Below are 19408 nucleotides of genomic sequence, written 5' to 3'. Positions count from 1 at the left end.
ACAGGAGCAAAACTACAGTTATGAAGTAGCAACAAAAATAATTTTATGGTTGAGCGCCACCACAGCACGAGGGACGACATTAAAGGGCTGCAGGGTTAGAATGGTCGAGAACCCCTGTCTGAGAGTTTCCCAGGCCACACTCTCTTTGAAACAGGAGAGCACAATGCTATGGCAGAGAGACGCTTTAGAGGAAAAGTTTGCATCCTCTAGCAAGAGAGTGCATACAAAGTTCAGGGAAGGAGGATGAGGACCCATCAGTCAAGCTGAGGAGGAGGACAGGGTGCCCACACCAGGACAGGGACCTATGCTCAGGCATCATTTCAAACAAGCGCTAAATGCTACCTGATCAGGGACCTCTTGCACTCAGAATGTTTTGCTAGACAGTCCTTATTATCTTTTCATTTCTCACACAGCATTTCCAATTTCCTTGTCATCTACACGGATGTCTCAAGTAAAAGTAGAACATCCACCATGTCTCCATCCTAACTCTCTGGTCACCATCTCCTGGCTTCCATAGAGGTTGGAGATGAGGAATGAACAACGTTTAAGACAGAAATCTGAAAAAGGAACTTGGATAATCCCCTCTGTTTTCTGTTCTTGAATCTTGGTTCACACAAGAAATCGAAATTGACTGGGAGATTTAATCAGGGGTTTTGAAATGCAAATTGAGAAGTGCCTTCCCTTTGAAATCTGGGTTCCAGTGCTGCTAGGTGGTCAAGAGCCCTGCCACAGAACCTGTTGCCCTACACCGTGGGATCAATAAAGAGGTCTTAATTTGATCCGCATTCCTAGGGATGAGGAATGTGCTGCTCCGGGCCTGGAGTCGAAGGCACAATCAAAATCTTTGAAAGTGAGACTGAAACACGTTGTCTTAAGTTTACTAGGGAAAACCTAAGCTTTGATTGTTCATGCTCATAAAAACATGTCAAATACACAATGAAAGCTCAGTGACGATCACCCCAGCCCAGATGTCTCTACCTCAGGTACTCAGCAAGGATGTACTGAAAACTGCAGTGTTTTTGTGGGGAGCCAGCTAAGCCGTTCCGGGTTATCACAGGGGAAGCATGTGCTACTCATTTCCTGGATATTCCATCTTCCGTAGCCTGTCCCCATCTGTCCTTTCTGTTCTCTTTCTGCTCCACGGTTACAGAACAGACCCGGCCATTATCTCTGTACGCTCACTCTCCTTCAAGTCTCCTCTTCTGTCTTTCCTGTCTTTTCTCACATTAACCTTTTCGGCAATTAATCCCAGAGTGCCTGATATTATGACTGCACACTCTCGTGCTAATATCCCTCATGTCTTCATTAATACCCCACATTGTCATGTTCTTGACAAGCAAGCTCTCATCAGAACTTTTCTGCAGGGATTTGCCAAAGTTCAGCCTGGGCTCTCAGCAGGAGCTCCATGGAGAACAGCCGGATGTAAGGAGCCGTAATTAGCCGCGGCGGCTGCGTGGCTGCAGTGCCGCAGACATAAAACAACAGAGTGCGCTCTGCGTACCTCAGTTTCGCGGTGAACTGAATGAGGGTTTTGAGTACCAGCGGCCTCTGAGGGTGTGTTGGCATGCAGGGCTGTCGCTCAACCACAAATGAGCTGCATGAGAAGGAAATAACATTGGAAAACGTTAAAAATATTATCCACAGATAACTGGAGGCTATTTTCCCCACAAAGTCCAAACTCTTTACATCTGGAAGATGCTGAAACCCCCATTCCACTCCAGTCTTCCAAGCAGATTCTCAAATCATTAGTGTAAAATAACAGGGAAAAAAAATGCCTGAAGGTCATCCCTAATTAACAATAGTAATTCGTAACTACCTGTTATGGACCCAATAAAGATCCATGCTTATCCTATATAACAAAAGAGAAACTTAATTTTATGCCATTTTGGAACTTCCGGTGCCAAAAATTTGAGGGTTTTTTTTTTTTTTTTTTTTTTTTTTTTCCCAGTGATCTTACAAAGTGCTTCCCACCCTCATTTCTTGGATGTGCTCTCAAGAAGAAATCCTTCCTCTTCTCTGTGATGTGAAAATGGAGTGGGAGGTGGGTGATGTGGTTCATTACCACACGGAAAAGACGTGATTGAGGAGTAAAGAGTGGAAATGTGGTTCTGGACTTCTCTGGGTTCCACCACTGCTTCCTGGGGGCCCTACCGCTCTGCTCCGTGCAGTGGGAGCCAGTGCCACCACACAGCTGTGACGCACTCACTTCTTGAACAGGTTGTAGATCAGGAAGGTGGCTCTCTCCAGCAGGTGTGCCCTCTGGGTGGGGATGGGGTCTCCTTCGTAAGTCATCTTGGAAGACTGCTCCTCTAATTTCTCCAGCTGTCGTCTGAGTTGGAAAAGACTTTCTGCCAACAGGGTAAAGCTATTGAACAGCAAATGACAGTTTTTTTTCTCATTTAGTGACTGAGCTAGTTTAACAGCTGATCATATTTCATAATTAATAAATGGTTAAGTGATTAATTAAACAAATCATTTAATCCCAATTATGATTTATGATGATCTTTATTGTTTTTCCTAAACCTTTTCCTCTTGATCATGTATCATGTTAAATATTTTCTAATTTGTAATTTTAATTTACAGACATCCTTTATAAAATATTGTCCACATCTGGAGCCAAATCCCCTTTAATTGGTCTTTAGATCCTCTTAAGTATGCATATTAAGAACATGGCTTTCACCGAGTCATAGACAGAACAATTTAAAATATAGAGTACAGGACATGGAGAATGTCGTGTGTAAAATCCACTTCCCTCCCCAACTATGCACATTTACAGTTTCTAAGTGTTAGTGGAAAGTGAGGACTGAGTTGTTCTCCAGAAGTCACACGGTGTTTGGGAATGCTTGCTGCGGGAATCCGAGTGGAATTCTGCTCGCTATGTCTGATCCTTCCTTAGAGATGGAGGTGAGGATTAGGTCAGCTAAAAAGGACAAGAAAGAATAGTACAGACTAGGAAGAGGAAGGGGCTCCAGCCAGAGGAGCAGGGCACTTCAGCCGTCCTCTCCCAAGCATGAGACAGGAGGGACCAGGGGACAAGCTGCCGCCCTGCTGGGCTTCACCCTATGCACCATTAGGGCCTCCTGTCATTGCTAGGCTTGTGGTCACAGCAGAGTTCTCTGGGTTTAGAGAGTGGAGGAGAATCAGTGTGTTTTAAAATGAGGACACGCCTTTACTTCTCTGAACAAGCAGGGGCATGGCAAACTTCTGGAATTATCCCTTAGAAAGCAATTTTGAATTTTAACTCAGCGATTTTGGTTCTCTGCATGTTTTTCGATGGCTCTCTCAGACAGTCTTATTTTGTATGTATGAGTCAGGAAACTTTGTCAACGTCTTTATCTTGAAATGTAAAAAAGACAATGGCGTGTCTGTATTTTAAGTAGAGATGCCCTGTTGTGTCGACTGCTGGAGATCATGTCACTTGTTATTGTGTTATAATTTTGTACAGGGTCTTGATGTGTAGATGAGGATGGCTTGGATCATGTGTCCTTCCCCTGAGATGGCAGTATGTATTACCATGCCTAGCTTACCTCTCTTTAATTAGCCAGCAAACATAGTGAATTTTTGTAGTTTTATATGTTTTATGCTTTATTTGTATATTGAAGGATGGCCAAATCAAAACTCAGACACATGCATTTTCTCACACAACCTTTTTGTAAGAACAGAAAATCTACTTAGTAACTTTCAAGTATATAAACGATTTCCAACTGCATTCATCATGATGTGTAATAGATTTTCTAAACTTATTTTTTCCAGCTGAAATTTTGCATCCTTGACCAACAACCTTAACAAAGTGAATGTGTTTGAAAGCATAAAATGAAATGTTTAACTCGTATCATAAGACACACATTTTAAAAGTTGTTTTTAAGATTTTTGAAGCTAGTGTTTATTATATCCTTAAAGACAATGCACTATTTGCTTCAAAAGAATCATTCAAGTCTTTTAGGATATCAGGTCTGCAAACTGAGGAATTCTTATGTGTGGGAAATGCTTCCTTTTCCTTCCCAGAGCCGAGAGGGAGCCAAGACCTCACTGAGCAGAGGAGCCAAGACCTCACTGAGCAGAGGAGCCTTTGCGCTCACCAGTTCAGTGTTTCCCGGCGTGGTGCAACCTGTGCTCTCGCACACTGCAGTCTGCACTTCCTGTGGTTTTCACTAGAAACTAAAGTCAGTCCCTTTACCAGTTCTGAAGCTGGTCCAGCCCGTTGTGGAGTGGGCCACCAATGCAGGCGATCTGCTGCCTCCTCTTCCAGTCCTGCAGCTCTTCTATGAGCATGCTGCTCATCAGCAGGTCCGACTCGTTCACTATCTGTGTCATCTTAGTGAGAGCTTCCTAAAAACAGACGGCAGGTGACGAGAGCCACAGAACACCCCGTTACAATCTGAGAGATGAAGGTTTGATTAAAATTAACCAAATATTTGATCAAGACTAGTTTCTACTTGTATAGCATTGCCTTTTCAAACAGTAAAGTCATTACAATCGGATAATGTCACAAGAACTGTGGCCACCGTTGACATTCTCACGTGTCCGTTCAAATGTGTCCAATGGGAACGTCTGTGCCAGTATTGAATCTTGCTGTCCTAAACATGCATTTGAACAGTTGTTTGTTTTACCTCTTTATATGTGTCTGGGTGTTGTGCCTGCATGTATGTGCAGAGGATGTGTGTGCAGGGCCTACAGAAGCCAGAAGAGGTGATGGATCCTCCAGGAGTGGAGTTTCAGTTCGTGGTGAGCGCTCACCATGTGGGTTCTGGGAATGGAACCCACATCCTCTGGAGACCAGCCAGTGCTCTTAACCCCGAAGCCATTGCTTCAGCCCGGTTCTACTTTTGTTTTTTTTTTTATGAATGTGATTATCAATCTATTTGCAAATACACTGATTAAAACTTGGGTCTTCCTGTGTTTTTCCTTTTCTTCAGAGTTTATTTGTGCTTAGGGAGGCATCGTGAAGGAACTTTCACAGTCCTGGGGAGCAGGAGATGGAGCTTCTCTTCAGGTTTTCATTAGCACTGAGAGTTTGGACAAGCACTTATCCTTGCTATAACTTAGCTTTCTCATATACATCATTGGGTAGGTGGGTTAAATTATTTTCAGAGTTCCTTCTCTCTTGAGTTTTATTTTTCAAGCAAAATAAGATGGTACATGTAAAATCTAAACAGATTAACCATAAAAGCCTTACATTTTAGCTTGGACTAACTCCTCATGTGCTTGCAATATTATATATTCTTAGTTATATTTATAATCAATTTAAGGTAAAAATAAACTTATGTGGATTCATATTAATTCACCAGAAAGTGATCTTTTAGAAATGAACAACTAATTTAACAGTTATTGGTTAAATACCAATTGCATTTACTTTTAAAGACAACTAGAAAATTGAAATAGAGATATTTAATCTCTTGGAAATATTTCATTGAGCCAAAAACTATTTTAAGTTCGGTTGCCAACAAACTTTTCTTAAGTTTGGGAAATTTCATGAGCAGAACAATATTTAACCATGTAACTCTCAGAAAGGACTATAGAACACCAATTTTTTCAATAATGTTTTAAGTCATCAAGTAGTTTTTAATTATAAATGTGTAGTGTAACTCACTTTAGCACATTAAACAGTGAAAAATAAAGCTTGGTATAGTTTCCACCTTAAGTTAACGATATCTCCAGCAGCATTTCACAGTCCAGGGAGGTGTGGGGCAGGGTGGCCATGCAAGTTTACTGAGTCATCGAGGACAGTTCCTGGAAACAGTACCATTTTTTTTCATACAGCATAAATGGAACTGATAAACTCTGAGGTCTTGGTTACTTTCAGTAGGATGAGGTCTAGGGAAAGAATGCCAGGCAAATTCTTCACCAACCTTTCTCTTGAAGTCCAGGCTATTAAGCATTTCTTGCAGTGTCAAAACCTCCTGGTTCATTAGGATGCTATTCTTGTCACCCTGGTCTGCAAAGAGAAAGAGAGCAGATTCAGAGCCATCATCTCTGGGACAAGTGATTTATCCCCAAGGTCAAGTCCATCTCAATCCAATGCCAAACCAGCCCTGGACTGGACCAGGGTCGAGGATGTTAGAGACAAAGTGAGCTCCTGGTGCTGAGCAAGAAGTCCAGTCTGGGAATGTTCTTGACCTGCCAGGAAGAATTCCAGCCAAGCATGCACAGGGACCTTTCATCTAGCTGCAAGCAGAAAGGAGAGCGCTTTTCACCTAGTACTCAATATTTGGTGATGAACAAAGGTTTTTGTAATGGGCTTGTTTTACTGGCTCTGCCTGAACTGAGGAAAAAAAAAACACTTGTTAGATACAAGGAAAGGGGAATTCCTTGTGCCCGTGATTAAACCACGTGACTCATTCTGCAGCCTTTACCATTTTACCAACCCATTCATCTCTGCCTGATAGAGTTAGTCTTAATCAACTTACAGGAACTAATAAAACTAAAATTTTTACTTTCTCGTTTTCCTTACAAAATGGACTAGCCTCACAGCAAAACTGGTCAGGGAACAGAATAGAAAATAAAGCAAAATGAAAAACGATTTAGTCCCTTGGGTGAGAAGCTAGGCAGAAGCCAATACCCTATTGCTTAGTTTGAACATTAAACCTATTGGTACATGCAAATGCTGAGGGTTGGGGATGCTTATCTAACTTGTATAATTGCAAAAAAAAAAAAAAAAAAGCCAAACAAAACCACTGTGACAAATTTCTCTACAAATTATCACTCATTTTCAGGGTGTTATTTCTGGTTGTAACAGTTTACAAATTCTCCAGTTCTTGGATGCTACACACAATAAAATGTGTGTCTATTGCTTTATCAAATGAAACTTCACTAGCCAATAGTTTCCAGTTTACTCTATAATTTGTTTCTCTGGTTATCCCCCATTTCACCTGTATCTTGGTGGGGAAAACATTTGTTGATTTAAGTAATTAAGAATGATCATTTTCAAACTTTTTTCTTGGTGCCTGTTTATAGCAGGCTGTCACACAACCCACATTGGCTTTATCCCCTGTGTAACTGAGGATGATCTTAAACTCTCCTTGACGCCACCTCCTAAGTGCTGGGTTAAAGGTGTAAACCATGCACCTGGATTAATTTTTTTAATTCTTTATAATGCACATGAAAGCTGAAAAATATTGAGGTGACATAGATAATAAATGCTACATTCAAAACAGTTTTATTGTTTAATGTATCTTGTCATATTGTAATTCTTAAACTTCATTGGTTATGTGGAAATTGGAATAAGTCTGTCTTCAATGACACTTGATGAAATACACAGTGTTTCCAGACTTTTCTAGGATCGTGGATCCCTTTGGTAAGTGATTAAACCTAAGCTGCGCTGTTTCTTCTAAAGAGAAAGTCTGAACATGCAAATGATCGGGGACATTTTGCACAGTTCACGGCAGCCATGGCGTCCTGATGATGACAGGAGAAGGCAAAACGCCTTCTCAGAAAAAGGAAGATTCAATAACAGTCAGCCATCTGCCTTCTGAGTCTGTGTTAACATCTGAATAGTTAAAGGAAGTTCTGTGACATAGATATTTAGCTTTGCTTTCTTTTAAAAACATTCTGAAGGGGTTGGGGATGTAGCTCAGTGGTAGTGTGCTTGCCTAGCAAGCGCAAAGCCCTGGGTTCAGTCCTCAGCTCTGAAAATTTTTTTTTTGAAATAAGCAAAACTGTAAAAATATCACAGGGTTCCCATCTTTCCTTGTGATGGTTTGAATGAGAATAGCACCATAGCTCCTGTGTTTGAATGCTTGACCCCCAGTTAGCAGAACTGTTTGGGAAGGATTGGAGCAGGCGTGGCCTTGTGGGCGGAGGCGTGGCCTTGTGGGAGTAGGTGTGGCCTTGTGGGAGGAGGTGTGGCCTTGTGGGAGGAGGTGTGGCCTTGTGGGAGGAGGTGTGGCCTTGTGGGAGCAGGCGTGGCCTTGTGGGAGGAGGTGAGTCACTGGGGGTGGGCTTTGAGGTTTCAAAAGCTCATGCCAGGCCCAGGGTCTGCTTCTCTCTTTCCCCCATGAATCAAGATGTAGCTCTCAGCTACTGCCCCAGGGCCTACCCGCACGCCACCACGCTTCCCCACCATGACAATGAACTAAACCTCTGAAGCTATAAGCAAGCCCCAATTAAATGCTTTCTTCTAAAAGTTGCTCTTTTCAGCAATAAAAAAGTAACTAAGACGTGTGTCTAATGTCTTCTAGTCTCCGACACGAGCAGAGCATGATGATGGAAACCAATAAATCTATACTGGCGCAGTCCTGCAGCTAATCCACACAGAACCGACTAGAACCTCAGCGATTGCCGAATGATTGCAGCACAGTTATCAATAGCACGGAACATCAATCCACTTCTGCTCATGCATCTCAGGCCTTACAAGTATTTTCATTTTCTCCATCCATTTATTAAAAATCATCTAACTAGAAACAAACTTAATGTTTAAGTACACAGAGTCAAATAGAATCAGCATCTTTGTACTTCGACATTTATTCAATCATTAAAATTGTTTTAGAAATACCTAAAGATACAACTTTAAAATTTTATACACAAGAATATGTATACAATGACTAACTCTTTGTAAGATAAATTGCTGGATATATATGTTTGTGACTATGTAGAGAAAAATGTAAGATATTTTAACCATGTTTATCTGCAGATTGTGAGACTTCATGTGATTTTTATTTTTAATACTTTTGCCTACTTTGCAAATTTTTTTCTATGAAGCATAGTTCTACTTTATAACTTTTGAAAATTGTAAGAACTCATCAACTATCAGTAACTTCCTAAAAATATTAGATGATTATTTTTATTTTCATTAGTTGGGTTTTATTTTTCTTTTGAGGAAGTTTCTTGCTGTGCATCTCAGACTCTTGCTATGTATCCCATAATGGTTTCCAGCTCTCCACCCTCCTGCTCAGCCTCCCACTCACTGGGATTCTAGGCATGTGCACCACACCCAGCCCTGAGATCCCGACCCCTTAGAATGTTCTTCCAGAGGGAGATACACATTGCAGTGGGTGCCATTTTTCACATAACCTGTAATTTGCTTTGAATTGGTTAGTAAATAAATATATGTGTATAACCTAAATGGAGAAAAGGAAAAAGCAAAACTGGAAACAGTCTGTCTACCTTCCTCAAAAATGAAATTGGTGGGGGGCTCGTGTAAGGAAGATCAAATTGGCTTGCAGCTTGACTCTGACTAGTGAAGAACCCTAATAATTATGCCCTTTTGTGTGCCCGTGTAGAGTTACAGACAAAAGAGCAACTTACCCATTGTCTGAATTGTTTTATACCTGTAGTCAAATTCATCTTGCAGATCTTCCAAGTATTTCGTGTCTTGTTCTGTCATCTTTAAACAAAAGAAAACATGCTCAAAAGAAAATGCCAAACTATGCTGCAATGTTTAAGCACGCCATAGAAACATCACATGGACTTGTAAACGATAATACACTAGCCATCCCAGCCGCCAACAGCGTCTGTCGGGAGCCAACACCTCCAAAGAGCTGCTCCACAGGAAAGCTGCTTTCTGATGGAAGACAGTGTTAAACGTTCTCTTCCACCTTAAGAAATATTTATATTTTATGCTTATGAGCACATGCATGCAGTGTCTGAGGAGGTCAGAAGAGGATATCCGATCCCCTGGAACTGGAGTGACAGAGTTGTGAGATGCCATCTAGGAACCAAACACAGGTCCTCTGCAAGAGTAGCAGGTTCTCTTAAATCCTGAGCTCTCTCTCTCTCTCTCTCCCAACTCTTTTTCTTCCTGCTTAGGAAATCTTTCAGCATCTTTTTCCCCCTCATTTCTCCCTTAGTTACAAGAGCTGCTGATCACATAACTTCATTTGCTGGAGAAAACTGATCCTTTTGTTCTCTCCGGCTCTACTTAGCTCTGTACTAGAGTGCAATAATCAGAGAAGTGCAGTTTACAACAATTCTGCCTAAATAGTTTTTCTTTCTACTTCTTAAAATATGCCTCGATTTTTTATTTGTCTTTGAGTTTTTGTCTTTTTTTCCTCCAAACCCATTAGTGTTTCCTGTTCAGACATAATAGTTGAGGTCTTGAATATTGGCTTTTCATGGATTATCTCCTCTCACACTCATCAAGAGCCCACCACATCCATTCTTGCTTTTGCAGACAAAGAAACGAGCCTTGAGCCTGGCCATGGTGGGACACGCCTTTAATCCTGGCATTGGTAGAGGCAGGAGGATCTCTGTGAACTTGAAGCCAGCCAGCCTGCTCTACAGAGTGAGTTCTAGGACAGCCAGGACTACACTGAGAAACCCTGTCTCAAAAAAAAAAACAAAAACCCACAAGCTTAACAACGTGAAGTGAGCTGCTGCGTGTCTGAGGAGATCCAGCAGAACAGCCATGGTCCCCAAACCCAAACCAAACTGCCGAATCCTGCATTTAGACTGCTTCCCTCGTCCCAAGAGGTCTTCTCTAAAGAGGCACACATCCTTCCCTGTCTCCACAATCTCTCAATTTCTTCATTTAAATTACTGATTAGGAAAAATATCAAATTTGGGGTCAGTATGAATTTATGCCTCACCTTTGCAGCTTATTACGTTTGTGGACTTGAACACATAGATATGTGAAGCATAGATAAGTGTTTTTGTTTTGTTTCTTCCTAAGACGGGCTCTATGTAGCCCTGGGTGTCCTGGAACTTGCCATGTAGACCACAGTGGCCTCAAACTCACAGAGATCCTCCTGCATCTGCCTCTTGAGTGCTGGATTAAAAGTGTGCGCCACAGTTACATAATGAGCATACCTCTGTTTATAGACTAGAGAGCGGGAGGGAGAGAAGAAGAAAGGGAGGGGGAGGAGAGAGAGGAAGGGGAAGAAAGGGAGAGAGGGGGAGGGAGGGAGGAAGGAAGGACGTGGCCGCATGTACTTCAGGGAGGTCCTGTCACGTCACACGAGTTGTATGTAGTGCTTAAGACATCGCCTGTTATCAAGCACATGCCTCGCCAGCATTAGTTATGACCACGCTTTTCCTCTGTTATCTCACACTCTTGACATTTTTAAATCTTAGAAAAGGCATTGGCTCTTGATTAGGCCGCATACTGTCCACGTGGTAGCGAGACTACACTATTTCAGCGACTTCGTCGGGCCTGAACCTCAAGTGCACTGTCCTCTTGGCACCCTGCCACAAAAACTATTTCCGCTTTTCATTTGAGAAAATTGAGGCTCATAGACACATGGCGATTGAGTTCCAGGTGAGAACGCAAAGCCACCTAGATCCAGCTCAGCTTCAAAGCCTTGGCTCCTTCTCACACCCCTTCAGCACACCTGCCGCAGTTCACTCACTTGCCTGTTCAGTTTCTCAAGAGCAAAGATCTACAGAAAGCGTCGGGCTGCTAAGAGACAGGGACCTCACATATACTTGGGAGAAATGATAAAACTAAATACAGTTTTAAAGCAGAGATATATCGTTTGACCTCAGAATTAAAAGATGCTTTGAGTCTCCTAACCAAAAAAAAAAAAAAACCTAAATAAATAAAAAGTATATTAAACCATGACTTTAAAAAATCAACAATAGCCGGGCGGTGGTGGTGCACGCCTTTAATCCCAGTACTCGGGAGGCAGAGGCAGGCGGATCTCTGTGAGTTCGAGGCCAGCCTGGGCTACCAAGTGAGCTCCAGGAAAGGCGCAAAACTACACAGAGAAACCCTGTCTTGAAAAACAAAAACAAAAACAAAAACAAACAAAAAAAAATCAGCAATAAACGAATTAAAAGGCTTCAGATAATTGTCATCGGATATTGCGATTTTTTGGCAAAAAATTTTTTTTTTTTGTAAAAAGTTTGTTGTAATAACTTACAAGAGCTCTCACGATGGTCAGAAATCCTTTTGTGAATGCTACATTCCAGAACACTCTATGCAGAGATGGAGGCTACGGCCCAAGTGGCAGAGTACGTGGGTGGGAAAGGACTGCTCTGCCTCGGGGTCAGGTCTGGCGTCCTGGGATCCGCCTGCACCCCGGACCGGGTACAGGGACCTGGTGACGGTGTGCTCTCAGGAAGGACTCGCTGAATAGCGGTGAGGCAGGAAGGAGCTGAGCAAGCAGGTGGGCGGCCCGGGCTTTAGCTTTGCTTTGCTCCCATGGGGAACGCAGGAGCATGGCCTGCGCCGCAGAGTTAACACCAACTTGAGAGCAGGGTCTGGTGTTTCCTCTCAGGCTGTGTCATCCACTCCGCGTGAAGATGGCCTAGTGTTCCCTGGACAGGCAATCTCAAAGAAGACCTTAGCAACCAGTATTCACAGACCTGGGATGGTCTACAGGCCCGAGGGAAGGACCAGGGCAGAGCTATGAACGGTGAACTTGGATTGCACCAAACTTCTCAGGAGTTAATAAGGAATCCCAGGACCGTGGAGCTCAGTGGTAGAGGATTGGCTTAGCAGGTACCAAGTCCTGGATTCAGGCCTAGCATATACTACTACCCACAAAAAACAAACAAACAAACAAACAAACAACAAACAAACAAACAAAAAAACTGGAGCCATCTGTGCACTTGATTAATGCACACAAGCATCCTTATTATAATGATACACTAGCCACTGTCTGCGTTACATACTCATGGCATCAGTTCAGTCCTCGGTTTACCATCATAGTATGCTCAGGCATTGGCCTTGGGTCCGCCTTGGGAGTCTGGTTCTTTTTTTTTTTTGGGATGGTGGGAACAAAGGCATGTCTGCTTGTTCACTTGTGAAAGATCATTAAACCTCCCTGGAAGCAAGGCTTAGAAGTCCGTCCACTGAAACTCTGCCCACAATTCGGACAGTGTGTGGAGAGCTTTGCCTTGTCTGTAGCTGATTCACTTTTAGAGAATTGTTACTATTTCCATTAAAAAAAAAAAAAAACAAGTAAATGAATGCTACATAGATTCTGGAAAGGGAAATTGGTATTATCTCCATATACAACACAGTGGAAGTCTGTCCCCTTAAAAAGATTTTTTTTCTAAATCAAGGAAAGTAACAAATCTACAAGACCAATGGGGAGGGGAAACTAGATATTCTAATATCAAAGGAAGTGAGTGACATAAAGGATTCTACAGGTAAAGGATAATAAAAGGGTACAGAGCTCAATTAGATGGAATGCATACACTTTTTAAGAACTACAAGTTACCAAACTTACTCTAGAAGACAGATACTGTAGCGACTCGGTGTCAGAAACAAGTCAAGTTTAAAAGCCTCCTCAAGGGAATCTTTGCTGTACAAATGTGGCCTGTGAGAAACACACCGCCCTCTGAGATCTGTCTGCACTGGCCTGTGGCACACAGGCGGCCACTACTCACCTGAGACATCTACGAAAGGCCACTCACCTGCACACTGTTTTTAATGGCAGCCACTTTGTGTTCCACATTTCTCTGTCTTTCTGAAACCGATGAACTTTGTAAGGATTTCTCCAGAGGTCCCTGGAAGAAGAATGTATTGAAATTTCAATGTTGTTGATAAACAGTGTTTATGGTTATTTGACCTACTTTGACCTGAGGTTTAGATCAATGGGATATATAATACTCTACGACCATTAAAGCTCCCGCTGAAAGAGCTGGGCATATAACCCACCGGCAGAGAATGCACTAGGCTCCAGATTCCCAGCCCTAGAACAGAAAAAAAATAATTCTTGTAGTGTCCACAGTCAGACCAACTCAGGACTTTTTCAGGTGCCATGATGAAAACACAAAGGGAACATTAGTTCTGTGTCCTTGTTCCCGTTGGTTTGGGACAAGTGGTGGCCTCGCTCAGTGCCGCTTGTCCCATACTCGTGCCTCACATTGGGTTCCACTTGTCCCCATCCAGCAGAAGACAAGAAATAAAGATATATATATCCATAAGTATATGAATATGTGCACAGATATTTGGAATTAAGTAGATATGGCGAGAACAGCACATATACCAAAATGTAATATTAACACTAAATAGTAAAAATGTGTGCCATTTTATGATTTTTAAAAGATTTTATCTGTGTGTGTGTGTGTGTGTGTGTGTGTGTGTGTGTGTGTGTGTGTGTGCAGGTGACAGCAGAGTCTAGACGTCTGATGTCCTGCAGCTGGAACTATGGGAAGTTGTGAGCTATCCAGTGTGAGTACTAGAAACTGAACTGGGTCCTCTGGAAGAACAGCAAGACCTCTTAACCGTGGAGCCATCTTTCAGTTCCTACCTTCACGTCTTAAAAAAATGTTCATAATTTCCAGCAGTCTACTTCCATTACTCTTGAACTTCATGTAATTTTAAATTAGTGCTAAAGGATCACATTAACTTAGGCTTAAATTAGCGATGGAGGGTGTTGAACCTGCTGAGATGTGATTTATTTTTGCTTCAAAGCAAAGGGAACTTTCTGCAGGAAGTGGAAGAACGATTTGGTTAAGCAGAAAGGCCAAGGGGCTCCTGCCAGCACCGTATCTTGGCCACTCTAATCGTCTGACACTGAGTATGGCCCTTAACCGCAAAGGCCTACAGCCATCTGAAGAGGAGAACAAGACATGTAAGCGGCCCCTGCACCATGCAGTTGAGCAGAGAACAGGTTAGAAAAGTTGATAACTTGACAGTGCACAGCAGAGCAGTGGTGGGAGCTCAAGGAAAACCATGCTTTCAGCTCTCAGCGGAGTGTTTTTAACTATCTCACATCCTTCAGACCAGCAAAGCCTCCCCTTTCCCCACATCCATCTCCATTATTCCATGATTTGTCTACCTGCTTGAAATTTAAAAAAAAACAAAACCCACTTCTTTTTTTATAGTAGTATGCAATATTAACATATTTTCAGAGTTCCTTTGATTAGTATGTACTTAAATGTTTGGATTTGACTAGTATTTGACATTTGGAGAGAGCACACATACATAAGAGAGAGAGAGACAGAGACAGAGAGAGAGACAGAGAGAGAGAGCAGAGACAGAGAGACAGAGAGACAGAGAGAGATGAGACAGGAATGGATATATATGTAATGGGTATAAAAGTGGACAACCCTAAACTGTAGCTTAGAAACTATAGTTTTCAAATGAAAACAAGACCATTCTGTATCATCCAAGAATAATAAGTTGCTAAGACTTGAAAGTCTTACAAAAACATCCATAACCTGATAGTAACCAGAAGTTTCATACTCAATATGCTGTTGTTAGATCTTCATAAGTTGTATGATTCACTAAAGTATGAAGAATGCCATTTAGAAAATGTATTGTTTTATGAATCTTTTTCTTGTTGGTTTAACTAAAAAAAAGTGTATCTTAGAGACTGTCGATTCCTTTACTTATCTTTGCTAGATTCTTATCACATTCAGAAGAATGAGATAAAAATATACTGTAAACGATATTAGGGCCAAGAACGGTCAAACAAGTACTTAGGGAGCTTCTGTAACTCAACATTCCTGTTGGAGTAGCAGCAGCTTAGGCTCGGGAGTCAGACGGTCCGGAAGCATCAGTCAAGATCAGGCTGTGAAGACAGACAGCCGAGGAGGAGGAGTTCAAACCAGAACTGGGAAGTCAACTGAAATGTGGTCACTGCATTCCTGCATTAATATTGTAAGATCTTAGACTGGAATTTAGCCATGGAAACAGGAAGGAATCTAGAGCAGCCAGTCTGGTGCCACGATTCTTGATCCCAGCACTTGGAAGGAGGACAGAAAGATCACAAGGCCAGCCTCGGCTACATAGTGAGCTCAAGGCCAGCCTGCACTACAGGAGGCCTTGTGGTTTAAAAAAAAAAAGGATTTTGAAAAGACTTAATAATTATGTCAGAAAGGACAAGAAACTTCTCACAGATGAGCCCAAGACCTTGAGCATGAGTGCCTGGAAGGAGGGTGGAGCCAGCGAGAGGGAAGAAGAAATCAATTCTGCAGAAAACTGGACCCGAGGAGAAAGCAAGGTCACACACTCAGAAACCATCACTTGGCAAGCCAGCGATGGGATGGACAATGCATGTGACTACGGATCAGAAAATGTTACCTGGATAGGCATGTTCGCTGCAGCCAGTATTCTCCTCTCTTCCCTTAAACAATTTGAGATTACCACGGCTACATGCATTGGATTTCCGTGAAACTTCCCCTGAAAAATAGTAAGCAAAAGCAGCACGTCATGCTTTGATGTCATAAGGGAATGTCATACTTGAAAACCAACAATAATCTCCCTTTAAAATTATTTGGGATCTGTTCCAATAATCTATTCCTTTGCAATGCCTTGGACACCTGGACTCCTAATGAGAGAACAACGTTGCTCTCTTTGCTTTCAAGACTCAATAGCTGTTCTCTGAGCACTTCTTTATGAGAGACCTAGAACACGGGAGGTGTGTTTATTCTAGGTACTAGGCAGGTTTAGACATGGTGGTTATGTCCTATGAGTTCTCAAGAACCAAGAGGGTCCTCGCTGTACATGTGATAGCTCTCTGCTGTGATCTGCAGTTGATGGCATTCATGCCAACTACCTCATAACACTATACTCAAACAAAACTATATCCACATTTCAGCAATAATATTTTTGACATTGAGGCACTCGTTTTGTTTTTATTGCCAAGGTTAACGATGCATACATTGTTAACTGGCAGTCTGAGGCACTAATTGAACCATCGGATACATTGTTGTAAATGAAAATCATGAATCTCTTCAGGTTGTCGTGGTGCCCAGCAATGAGTGTGCGCTCATTTTTCTTACCTGCAAGCACTGTGTTTTCTAGCCTTGATTTACAGGACTCTCTGGAACACCATCATTTAGATAGTAGTGTGAAAAGGACTTTGCTAGACTTTTCTGAGGCAAGATTAGCAAGAGGCACAGAGACAAGCACACTAACTGAATCTCTACCATCCTTTCTTGAGGTGGAACTGAGCCCCATGAAATGGACAAAAGGTCAATAGCAAAAAAAAAAATTAACAGTCCAAAAAGCAGAAAATTAACACTGATCAAATATAGATTATACAGGCAGCTAAACCAAAGGATCTTTCTGGGGAGAAAAATGAAGGTTGTTGGTTGTAAACGTTATTACAGCTGTGACTTCTGTGATAATATATCAGATTCTGTGTCAATTAATATTTCCATTTGTGAAACTGGGGTAAAAACGATGCTTCCATATTCACTCTTTAAAAAGTGTTTTCCTTCTCTAAATCAGAAATTTCCAGCAGAAAACAAGGGAATTAACTGAAACTCGGAAGACACAGATATGAAAGTGACTCCCCTCAGTTTGTGGGAATAGCATCTTTCTAAAACATCCACATTACAGAGTCTATTTGAATTTACTCCTGTTAATTTTGACATCTCTTGGTTCTTTTCATACAGCTTGCCTTTAAGTGATTTTCCCCCCAAACCTATGTTTTCTCATCTTTTACCTGAAGGGCATTAAAAAATTATTTCATTGCTAAGAAAGAGTTTCTTTTAGGGCTAACTTGGGAGCTCTGCTATTGATAATAATTGAGCATTTGTCCTTCTGCAATGAGGGTCCCTCTAAGGCTGCAGGTGCTCGGTGCTGTCTCTGGTCTTCTCAGGATGGAGGATGTCCATGGAGGAGCTGTCCTCGACACTGCAGGCTGAGCTCATCTTCCGTCTCCTGTCAAACTCAGCTTCACCATTTTCTTTCCCTCTGCCTTCCTCCATGTCTGCTGAGGTTAAGTCACTCATTTCTTTCCACACTTTTTTCATTGAAGAACACATTTTCACTTCTCAGTTCCCCCTAATGTAATGTCTCACTCAAATGTTTGAGACAAAATGTCTTGTGAAAAATCACTGTGTTCAATATCAAATGACTATTTCACTTTCCTAAGTATTAAAAGACACGCTCCTGCTCACCTTTGAGTAGTGACTATGTGTACAGATCTCAGATCAGCAATAAAATGAACCCCAGCATGTGTGTTGGTGGCAAGGGAAAAGCAGTCCCGAGGGAGACCCCTGTGGTGTTCTACTCCTTTCTATGTCAAGGTCTTGTGAAGGTCTCCTGCTCTCTGCGATGTCCTCTCGCTGTCTCCTGGTGTCAATCAACAGAGGCTTTTCATTGCGGCAAAGTCAAAATTATTAGTCTTTTCCCCGGTGATTAGAATGTTTAATGACGTGCTTAGTAAACCTTTTACTAAGATTCCACAGTGGGGATTTTTTTTTCTGTCTTTTTGAGTCTAGATGAACTCATGGGTTATGGGTTGTAAATGTTATGGCTGTGATTGCTGCTACAATTTTATCACGGTACATGCTAGCCAGCCCTTCCAGCTGCAAAAAAAGGGTAACTTTGTAATATTAAGAGTAACAACACTAGCAACTGCAATAAACTCGCTTTGCTGTCAATTGCAGTTTATTTGGAGCTTTTCAGTGAGAGAGGTTTCTTTCAGTTTTTCCTTTGGATGCACAATTCCAACAACATTCATTGAGAACACTTTGTTCCCACTTGGCTGGCCCAGCTCTGCCATAAATCCTGTGTTCCCACCAACACGAGAGATCCTTCTCCCTGTATTCGGTTCCATCTCAGAGATCATCTAAGGATCACTGGAGGTGACATTGAGGTGTCACTGGAATTTTACAGTTAAGTCCTGATAGCAGGCAGAATATGGCTTTTTGCATTTATTTCCATGCAGATTTCAGAATAAGCTTATAAGAGTCCCCTACACACTAACACACTCACACACCTCATATATTCATACAATCTCTCTCTCTCCTCTCTCTCTCTCTCTGTCTCTCTCTGTCTCTCTCTCTCTCTTACACACACACACACACACACCATTGACAGTTTCAGTACCGCTGTACCTTTAGAGCCATTAAGGGAGATTTGGAATGCATATAGTTTTGTTCTGATCCAGTCATATCACAACTGTAGAATGTCTAATAAACATTCTTAATTTTCCACAGGAGATCTGAAGCATCTTGTTAGGGTTGCTTCTGTTTAGTTGATACTGTTTTGATATGAGGATACCTGATAGCTTCCTCTTGTGGCTGATATATAGAAACAGTTAAATTTGTGTATTGATTTTGAGTCTAGCAAAGTTGCTGACTCCTATAGATTCTAATGATGTATTTATAATATTTGTTAATTCTAAATTTTTATCTGTGGATTCTTCTAGATTTTCTACACCCATTAATCGGCTCCTGCACAACATTGATAGAATCTTCTTCCTTTTCAATTATCTCACGTCCATCCAGGTTTCACCTTCAAGACTTGTTTGGAAGTATACTGGTTAATTTCTAAACACGGGAACTTTCTTCTGCTTCTCCTACAACACAACTTCTGATATATTTTAATTTTGATCAGATAGAGATGCTGATGACCTCAGCCCCTAAGTTTGTTAATATCTGCCTTGTGACCCAGCATATGGATAACATGTGAAAATTTCACGCTAACTTTCAAGGAATGGGTATTCTGTAGTTGTTGGGTCTAAATATTTTATTCTGCTTTATTAAGTCAGATGTCATTTTGTGTGAATTTCTGTCTTGGTGCTAGCTTGCTTTAACTATCGATTTTATAAGTTATTGAATG

General features: G+C 41.7%; 1 protein-coding gene across 2 annotated transcripts in view; it reads right to left on the bottom strand.

The window, feature by feature from the left end:
• The window catches only part of Stat4 (signal transducer and activator of transcription 4), a 92668-nt gene that overhangs the window by 26985 nt on the left and 46275 nt on the right, over positions 1-19408 (bottom strand). For both annotated transcript variants that reach the window (XM_028887336.2, XM_037210428.1), the window contains exons 4-10: positions 15914-16012; positions 13297-13389; positions 9244-9322; positions 5850-5935; positions 4178-4329; positions 2207-2365; positions 1502-1594 (exon numbers count right to left, since the gene is read on the bottom strand). In XM_028887336.2, the coding sequence (XP_028743169.1) occupies positions 1502-1594; positions 2207-2365; positions 4178-4329; positions 5850-5935; positions 9244-9322; positions 13297-13389; positions 15914-16012 (761 nt within the window). The remainder of the gene's footprint in view (positions 1-1501; positions 1595-2206; positions 2366-4177; positions 4330-5849; positions 5936-9243; positions 9323-13296; positions 13390-15913; positions 16013-19408) is intronic.

The sequence above is a fragment of the Peromyscus leucopus genome, chromosome 13 (assembly GCF_004664715.2).
Source record: "Peromyscus leucopus breed LL Stock chromosome 13, UCI_PerLeu_2.1, whole genome shotgun sequence".
Classification (NCBI taxonomy): domain Eukaryota; kingdom Metazoa; phylum Chordata; class Mammalia; order Rodentia; family Cricetidae; genus Peromyscus; species Peromyscus leucopus.
Note: the sequence above shows the minus strand (reverse complement) of the source record. Positions and strands in the feature narration are given on the sequence as shown.